The 9,159-nt window shown below is 42.2% G+C and overlaps 1 protein-coding gene across 1 annotated transcript; it reads left to right on the forward strand.

The window, feature by feature from the left end:
• Nucleotides 1-2,942: 2,942 nt before the first annotated feature.
• ngb (neuroglobin) lies at nucleotides 2,943-6,220 on the forward strand. Its single transcript, XM_014210959.2, has 5 exons — nucleotides 2,943-3,185; nucleotides 3,289-3,513; nucleotides 4,486-4,594; nucleotides 4,768-4,887; nucleotides 5,553-6,220. Exons 2-5 carry the CDS (start codon nucleotides 3,416-3,418, stop codon nucleotides 5,703-5,705), a joined length of 480 nt encoding a protein of 159 aa, XP_014066434.1. The 5' UTR covers nucleotides 2,943-3,185; nucleotides 3,289-3,415; the 3' UTR covers nucleotides 5,706-6,220.
• The last annotated feature ends 2,939 nt before the right edge of the window (nucleotides 6,221-9,159 follow it).

A 9,159-nucleotide genomic window follows, 5' to 3' on the forward strand; every position in this document is an offset into this window, starting at 1 on the left:
CCAGCACATGGTGCACCTGGGTAATGATCACGTTGTTTAAAACTTAATTGGGATAGGGGGCAGCATTGGGAAGTTTGGAAGAAAAGCGTGCCCAGAGTAAATTGCCTGTTACTCAGGCCCGGAAGCTAGGATATGCATATAATTGGTAGATTTAGATAGAAAACACTCAAAAGTTTCCGAAACTATTAAAATAATGTATGTGAGTATAACAGAACTCATATGGCAGACAAAAACCTGAGAAAGATCCAACCAGGAAGTGGGAAATCTGAGGTTTGTATTTTTTTTAAGTGATTGCCTATCCAATATCCTGTGTCTGTGGGGTCAGATTGCACTTCCTAAGGCTTCCAGTAGATGTCAACAGTCTTTAGAAGTTGTTTCAGGCTTGCATTATGAAAGGGGATCGAATAAGAGCTGTTTCAACAAGTGGTCAAGCAGAAAGACATTAGTTTAGTCTCATGCGTGGCCGTGAGCGCGACGCACGTTCTCTTTCCTTTCTAATGACAACGGAATTGTCCGGTTGGAATATTATTGAAGATTTATGATAAAAACATCCTAAAGACTGATTAAATACACTGCTCAAAAAAATAAAGGGAACACTTAAACAACACAATGTAACTCCAAGTCAATCACACTTCTGTGAAATCAAACTGTCCACTTAGGAAGCAACACTGATTGACAATACATTTCACATGCTGTTGTGCAAATGGAATAGACAACAGGTGGAAATTATAGGCAATTAGCAAGACACCCCCAATAAAGGAGTGGTTCTGCAGGTGGGGACCACAGACCACTTCTCAGTTCCTATGCTTCCTGGCTGATGTTTTGGTCACTTTTGAATGCTGGCGATGCTTTCACTCTAGTGGTAGCATGAGACGGAGTCTACAACCCACACAAGTGGCTCAGGTAGTGCAGCTCATCCAGGATGGCACATCAATGCGAGCTGTGGCAAGAAGGTTTGCTGTGTCTGTCAGCGTAGTGTCCAGAGCATGGAGGCGCTACCAGGAGACAGGCCAGTACATCAGGAGACGTGGAGGAGGCCATAGGAGGGCAACAACCCAGCAGCAGGACCGCTACCTCCGCCTTTGTGCAAGGAGGAGCAGGAGAAGCACTGCCAGAGCCCTGCAAAATGACCTCCAGCAGGCCACAAATGTGCATGTGTCTGCTCAAACGGTCAGAAACAGACTCCATGAGGGTGGTACGAGGGCCCGATGTCCACAGGTGGGGGTTGTGCTTACAGCCCAACACCGTGCAGGACGTTTGGCATTTACCAGAGAACACCAAGATTGGCAAATTCGCCACTGGCGCCCTGTGCTCTTCACAGATGAAAGCAGGTTCACACTGAGCACGTGACAGACGTGACAGAGTCTGGAGACGCCTTGGAGAATGTTCTGCTGCCTGCAACATCCTCCAGCATGACCGGTTTGGCGGTGGGTCAGTCATGGTGTGGGGTGGCATTTCTTTGGGGGGCCGCACAGCCCTCCATGTGCTCGCCAGAGGTAGCCTGACTGCCACTAGGTACCGAGATGAGATCCTCAGACCCCTTGTGAGACCATATGCTGGTGCGGTTGGCCCTGGGTTCCTCCTAATGCAAGACAATGCTAGACCTCATGTGGCTGGAGTGTGTCAGCAGTTCCTGCAAGAGGAAGGCATTGATGCTATGGACTGGCCTGCCCGTTCCCCAGACCTGAATCCAATTGAGCACATCTGGGACATCATGTCTCGCTCCATCCACCAACGCCACGTTGCACCACAGACTGTCCAGGAGTTGGCGGATGCTTTAGTCCAGGTCTGGGAGGAGATCCCTCAGGAGACCATCCGCCACCTCATCAGGAGCATGCCCAGGCATTGTAGGGAGGTCATACAGGCACGTGGGGGCCACACACACTACTGAGCCTCATTTTGACTTGTTTTAAGGACATTACATCAAAGTTGGATCAGCCTGTAGTGTGGTTTTCCACTTTAATTTTGAGTGTGACTCCAAATCCAGACCTCCATGGGTTGATAAATTGGATTTCCATTGATTATTTTTGTGTGATTTTGTTGTCAGCACATTCAACTATGTAAAGAAAAAAGTATTTAATAAGATTATTTCTTTCATTCAGATCTAGGATGTGTTGTTTAAGTGTTCCCTTTATTTTTTTGAGCAGTATACATCGTTTGACATGTTTCTACTAACTTCAATGGAACTTTTTGGACTTTTCGTCTGGACTTTGTGCCCGCGCTTTGTGCATTTGGATTACTGGACTAAACGCGCAAACAAAAAGGAGGTATTTGGACATAAAGATGAACTTTATCGAACAAAACTAACATTTATTGTCTAACATGGAGACCTGGGAGTGCCATCAGATGAAGATCATCAAAGGTAAGTGATTAATTTGAACACTATTTCTGACTTTTGTGACACCTCTCCTTGGTTGGAAAATGGCTGTATGGTTTTCTGTGGCTAGGCGCTGACCTAACATAATCGCATGGTGTGCTTTTGCCGTAAAGCCTTTTTGAAATCGGACATTGTGGCTGGATTAACAAGAAGTATATCTTTAAAATGGTTTATAATACTTGTAGGTTTGAGGAATTTTAATTATGAGATTTCTGTTGTTTGAATTTGGCGCCCTGCAATTTCACTGGCTGTTGGCGAGGTGGGACGCTCACGTCCCGAATGATCCCAGAGAGGTTTTAATCAGCTTCTTGATATGCCACACCTGTAAGATGGATGTTTATCTTGGCAAAGGCGAAATGCCCACTAACAGGGATGTAAACACATTTCTTTTATTTCAGCTCATGAAACCAACACTTTACATGTTGTTTGTATTTTTGTTCAGTGTATCTGGAGGGAGGGTTGATGTTTTGACAGCCCTTGGTTTACCTGTAGGAGGAGCTATAGCTCGTCACATCCTCAAAGGAGAGAAAGAGAGCGATCCCTCCTTTCCTTCTTCAGTGGCGTGAACAGATCCACAGCGCTGGAGAGAGAGTATAGCGGGAGAGAGTGAGAGGGAGAGAGAGAGAGACAGTAGTCAGTTTGACAGATAAGCACGGCGGATGACTTGTCTCTCTCTGAATGCACTGTGAGCAGGAGAGCAAGTAAGTACCAAGAGTACCAGCCAAGGCAGTTCTCCAGATGCACAAACACACTCCACAGCCTGGTACAGACAGGGAGCGTGTGAAGAGAGAAGAGTGTCACAACTAAGGTATGCTGGGATCTAGATTTGCACATGTACAACTATCATGAATTCCTCTTTCTATTGTTTTGGTTTTAATATGTTATGTTTTAGCTCTTGCACTTACACTTAGTTTCCAGGTGGGTCATCAGAGGTTTCCCAAGCAAAGTCTACCAAAAGTGTAATGGGTTGCCCAGACCAGAGACTTTTCCTCTGATCCTGCAAAGAGAGCTAGTCCTCACACTGAGCGACCCCCGGGCATGGAGAAGCTGACGGAGAAAGACAAGGAGCTGATCCGAGGCAGCTGGGAGAGTCTTGGCAAGAACAAAGTTCCACACGGAGTCGTCATGTTCTCCAGGTACAGTCATGATCTAAAGCTTTTTATTTGAGGAGTTAGGTATGGAGGAAATGAAGGAGTTAGGTATGGAGGAAATGAAGGAGTTAGGTATGGAGGAAATTAAGGAGTTAGGAGAAGTTGTGATATTGCTTGTCATACTGTATTATCTATTCTGATCAAATCAAATCAAAATGTATTTTTCCACACTCGCCGAATACAACAAGAGTAGACCTTGCCGTGAAATGCTTACTTTCAAGCCCTTAACCAACAAGGCAGTTCAAGAAATAGAGTTGATCAAATATTTACTAAATAAACTCAAGTAAAACAAATCTAATCAATCAAAAAGTAGCACAATAAATGTACATAACAATAATGAGACTATATACAGGGGGTACCGGTATACAACACTACTTTATAACCAGTGTTTCCCCTACATTCGACTCTGTTACCGCTGCTGAAAAAAGTCCAATGGGAAAACACTGAGAACTATACCATGCATGTGTTCCTCCATGAAGATGTCATGGTGATTAGTGTATCAGCCTTTACTGTTTGTGTACCAAAACAGAGTGTTGGTTGATATCTGCAGCATTTTTTGTAAGAAAGTTTACTGAAACCTAACCATTGACTACAATTTGCAGCTGTATACAATACAAATATGTCAGTATAGTGCAAAGATACTGTAAATAATGTAGTTGTCATAGTAAACAGTACTTGTGTACTTAGAGAGAAAAATACACTTCACTTACATAGATACTGCATCACACACTCCCTATACTGGGACTGGAGGCTTGACTTGTTGCTTGGCGACAGGCTGCAATAGTCTTTATTTTGAAACAGCTTCTGCTAAAACAGACTCTAGAGAAGAACTGTTGCTGACTGTCCTATTTTCTTTAACCAGACATAAAAATCGTAGCTATTGTGGCATTCGAGGGACTTACGACTACATGTACTGTCTGCACCTATAGTACTGAATTGTGTTTTATGGCTGTGCAGACTGTTTGAACTAGAGCCTGCGCTACTCAACCTCTTCCACTACAACACAAACTGTAGCCCCACACAAGACTGCCTCTCCAGCCCTGAGTTCCTGGACCATGTCACAAAGGTAACCCTGCGTAGCCCATCACCGTTAAAACTGACATCTAAATGGCTGATTCTTGGAAACAAATCCACGGCAATAACCTCTTGCTGCGTGTTGGTGTATGTGCACATTTCTTTGTGTATGTGTGTGTGTATGTGCGTACATGATTGTGTGTGTGTGTGTGCGTATGTGTCCAGGTAATGCTGGTGATTGATGCAGCAGTCAGTCACCTGGACGACCTCCATACCTTGGAGGATTTTCTGCTCAATCTGGGGAAGAAGCACCAGGCTGTTGGGGTTAACACCCAGTCTTTCTCTGTAAGAATATTGTCACTCTGGTCACTCACTGTAGTACACTGCTGTCATACTGAGTGTACTGTACACTATACTACACTGTAAAACAAAAAAAGAAAAGTTGATTTTACATACAATTGCAAGTCAATTCCAATTTAATTTGAAATTCCGATTAAAATATTGAATTAACTCATGAAGTGGAGAATTCATGTTGAATTCAATTCAAATTTCAAAAATCTTCAAGTTTTGGAATTTAATTGGAATTTGGACTGTTTGAATTGGAATTGTAAAAACATGTAATATTTGGTATTGAATTGGAATTCAATATTTGTAAATGTCCCAGTTATTGGAATTATTGCACTTAGTATAAAAATGTACTGCAGGATTTGTTCTAAATCTTATCAAGTTCCATCTCTATATTTCCAGTATAACTAGGCTGTCAGGACAGTATAACCAGGCTGTCAGCCTGAAAGTCTGAGAGAATTGAATTCAAATTGGAATTTGACAAAAATGTTGTTGAGCAAACTCACAATCCTATTGAAGGCATTTGCCTTACAATTATACATTGAAATCAACATATTATTTTACAGCTTACTTTTAAGGAAGAAAACTTGCAACAATTTTTAATTGTAGGCCAATATTCATAATATTTGCTTGCATGCATCCATGTGTGCATGTGTATGTTGCAGGTGGTGGGGGAGTCCCTTCTCTACATGTTGCAGTGTAGTCTGGGTCATGGGTACACTGGCCCACTGCGTCAGGCCTGGCTCAACATGTACACCATCGTAGTGGCGGCCATGAGCAGAGGATGGGCCAAGAACGGGGAACACAAGACTGACTGAAACATTTGCTGGGGTCTACTACCAGTTTCTGTCTAATCACCTTCATGGTTGCTACGGAGTAAGTTTGTATAGCTCACAGCCTGAAGGTTTTGATTGCTGTATATTTCCTCAGTGAGTCTAGGGTTACAGTAGGGGGAACGAATAATGTTATCACTCTTGACACCACAAACGATGGTTGAATCACCTGATGTTCACAGAGTTAACTGTTTTTGCTGGGGATGTTGTAGCTGTAGAAAATGCTGCTACAACGTTGTGGGGATGTTATGTGTCAACCAGCTTTGCACGTGCTCTAAGTCTTCAGTTTAAGTTCCTAAAATTAGAGAAAGGGTTAAATTAATGTAATGACTGAATTTGCTTTGTAAATAATTATCTTGAAATACAGTGGCTTGCGAAAGTATTCACCTCCCTTGGCATTTTTCCTATTTTGTTGCCTTACAACCTGGAATTAAAAAATATTTTTGGGGGGGTTTGTATCATTTGATTTACACAACATGCCTTCCACTTTGAAGATGCTAAATATTTTTTCTTGTGAAACAAACAAGAAATAAGGCAAAAAAACGGAAAACTTGATACCCCCCCCAAAGTCAATACTTTGTAGAGCCACCTTTTGCAGCAATTACAGCTGCAAGTCTCTTGGGGTATGTCTCTATAAACTTGGCACATCTAGCCACTGGGATTTTTGCCTGTTCTTCAAGGCAAAATTGCTCCAGCTCCTTCAAGTTGGATGGGTTCTGCTGGTGTACAGCAATCGTTAAGTCATACCACAGATTCTCAATTGGATTGAGGTCTGGGCTTTGACTAGGTCATTCCAAGACATTTAACTGTTTCCCCTTAAACCACTCGAGTGTTGCTTTAGCAGTATGCTTAGGGTCATTTTCCTGCTGGAAGGTGAACCTCCGTCCCAGTCTCAAATCTCTGAAAGACTGAAACAGGTTTCCCTCAAGAATTTCCCTGTACTTAGCGTCATCCATCATTCCTTCAATTCTGACCAGTTTCCCAGTCCCTGCCGATGAAAAACATCCCCACAGCATGGTGCTGCCACCACCATGCTTCACTGTGGGGATGGTATTCTCGGGGTGATGAGAGGTGTGGGATTGCGCCAGACATAGAGTTTTCCTTGATGGCCAAAAAGCTCAATTTTAGTCTCATCTGACCAGAGTACCTTCTTCCATATGTTTGGGGGGTCTCCCACATGCCTCTTGGCAAACACCAAACGTGTTTGCTTATTTGTTTTCTTTAAGTAATGGCGTTTTTCTGGCCACTCTTCCGTAAAGCCCAGCTCCGTGGAGTGTACGGCTTAAAGTGGTCCTATGGACAGATACTCCAATCTCCGCTGTGGATCTTTGCAGCTCCTTCAGGGTTATCTTTGGCCTCTTTGTTGCCTCTCTGATTAATGCCCTTCTTGCCTGGTCCGTGAGATTTGGTGGGCGGCCCTCTCTTGGCAGGTTTGTTGCGGTGCCATATTCTTTCAATTTTTTAATAATGGATTTAATGGTGCTTTGTGGGATATTCAAAGTTTCTGATATATTTTTATAACCCAACCCTGATCTGTACTTCTCCACAACCTTGTCCCTGACCTGTTTGGAGAGCACCTTGGTCTTCATGGTGCCGCTTGCTTGGTGGTGCCGCTTGCTTAGTGGTGTTGCAGACTCTGGGGCCTTTCAGAACAGGTGTGTATATATATACCGAGATCATGTGACAGATCATGTGACACTTAGTTTGCACACAGGTGGACTTTATTTAACTAATTATGTGACTTATGAAGGTAATTGGTTGCACCAGATCTTATTTAGGGGCTTCATAGCAAAGGGGGTGAATACATATGCACGCATCACTTTTATTTTTGTATTTTTTTAATAATTATTTTAAACAAGTAATTTTTTTCATTTCACTTCACCAATTTGGACTATTTGTGTATGCCCATTACATACACAAAAAATCCCCCCAAATTCTATTTAAATTACAGGTTGTAATGCAACAAAATAAGAGAAACGGCAAGGGGGATGAATACTTTTGCAAGGCACTGTATCTACTCTAATAGCAATGATTGTGGGGTTCTTCATGATGTATCTTAAAGAATCACACAACTGCTAAAACATTAGCTGTATTACTTGGCATCACTACCTCTACTGTGATCGTTACTGTAGCTGGAATGGGCAGCTATGATATGGGCCCTTTGGCAAATCAAACCAATGATAACGAAACATTAATCACAAAGTATATACAAGATTATTGTTTCGAGTGATTATCACAAATCTATTTCTATGTCTTTGAGTTAGGCTAGGGATCTGATAATGGCACATACTAATGCTCTCCTTTCTTTGTGTGTGTTCATGACCTGGGGTGTAACAACCCTTAGAGGTGAACATGATTCTTAAAGACATTGATATTATTAAGTAAACAATGTTTTTGGAAAATGCTCAACAGAAAATGACAAGAACTGTTAATGTATGCAAAGCTTTTCTATGGGATCTCTATGACTGTAATGGCACCTTTGTCAGAACAGTGTACAGTCTTAGGAAAAAAAGGGTTCCAAAAGAGTTCTGTGGCTGTCCCCATAGGAGAACCCTTTTTAGTTCCAGGTAGAACCCTTTTAGTTCCAGGTAGAACTCTTTCTAGTTCCATGTTCCCTCTGGGGAAAGGGTTCTACATGGAACCAAAAAGGGTTATACCAGTAACCAAAAGGAGTTCTTCAGAGGGTTCTTCTATGGGGACAGCCAAACATCCCTTTTAGGTTCTAGAGAGCACCTTTTGTTCTTAGAATGTAAGTGGCACTCTCCTCTGACAGTAGAGGTTGTAAAGATCACGTTGCCATATGCGTGTTATCATATTTCAATGGACTTCAACTGACTGTTACTTACTCTAAATAGACTGTTATTCTCCTCTCTTGAGTTCTAGCTAAATGATGGAACCCAACAGTAGATTATTTGCTTGAGTGTCTTTAGGCAATTCGTTTTCACTAATTGTAAATGTGAAGTGGTGTTGAACCACATAATGTATCTACAGTGGGGGAAAAAAGTATTTGATCCCCTGTTGATTTTGTACGTTTGCCCACTGATAAAGAAAGGATCAGTCTATAATTTTAATGGTAGGTTTATTTGAACAGTGAGAGACAGAATAACAACAAAAAAATCCAGAAAAACGCATGTCAAAAATGTTATAAATTGATTTGCATTTTAATGAGGGAAATAAGTATTTGACCCCCTCTCAATCAGAAAGATTTCTGGCTCCCAGGTGTTTTTTTATATAGGTAACGAGCTGAGATTAGGAGCACACTCTTAAATGGAGTGCTCCTAACCGCAGCTTGTTACCTGTAAAAAAGACACATGTCCACAGAAGCAATCAATCAATCAGATTCCAAACTCTCCACCATGGCCAAGACCAAAGAGCTCTCCAAGAATGTCAGGGGCAAGATTGTAGACCAACACAAGGCTGGAATGGGCTACAAGACCAT

The sequence above is a fragment of the Salmo salar genome, chromosome ssa09 (genome assembly GCF_905237065.1).
Source record: "Salmo salar chromosome ssa09, Ssal_v3.1, whole genome shotgun sequence".
NCBI classification, from domain to species: domain Eukaryota; kingdom Metazoa; phylum Chordata; class Actinopteri; order Salmoniformes; family Salmonidae; genus Salmo; species Salmo salar.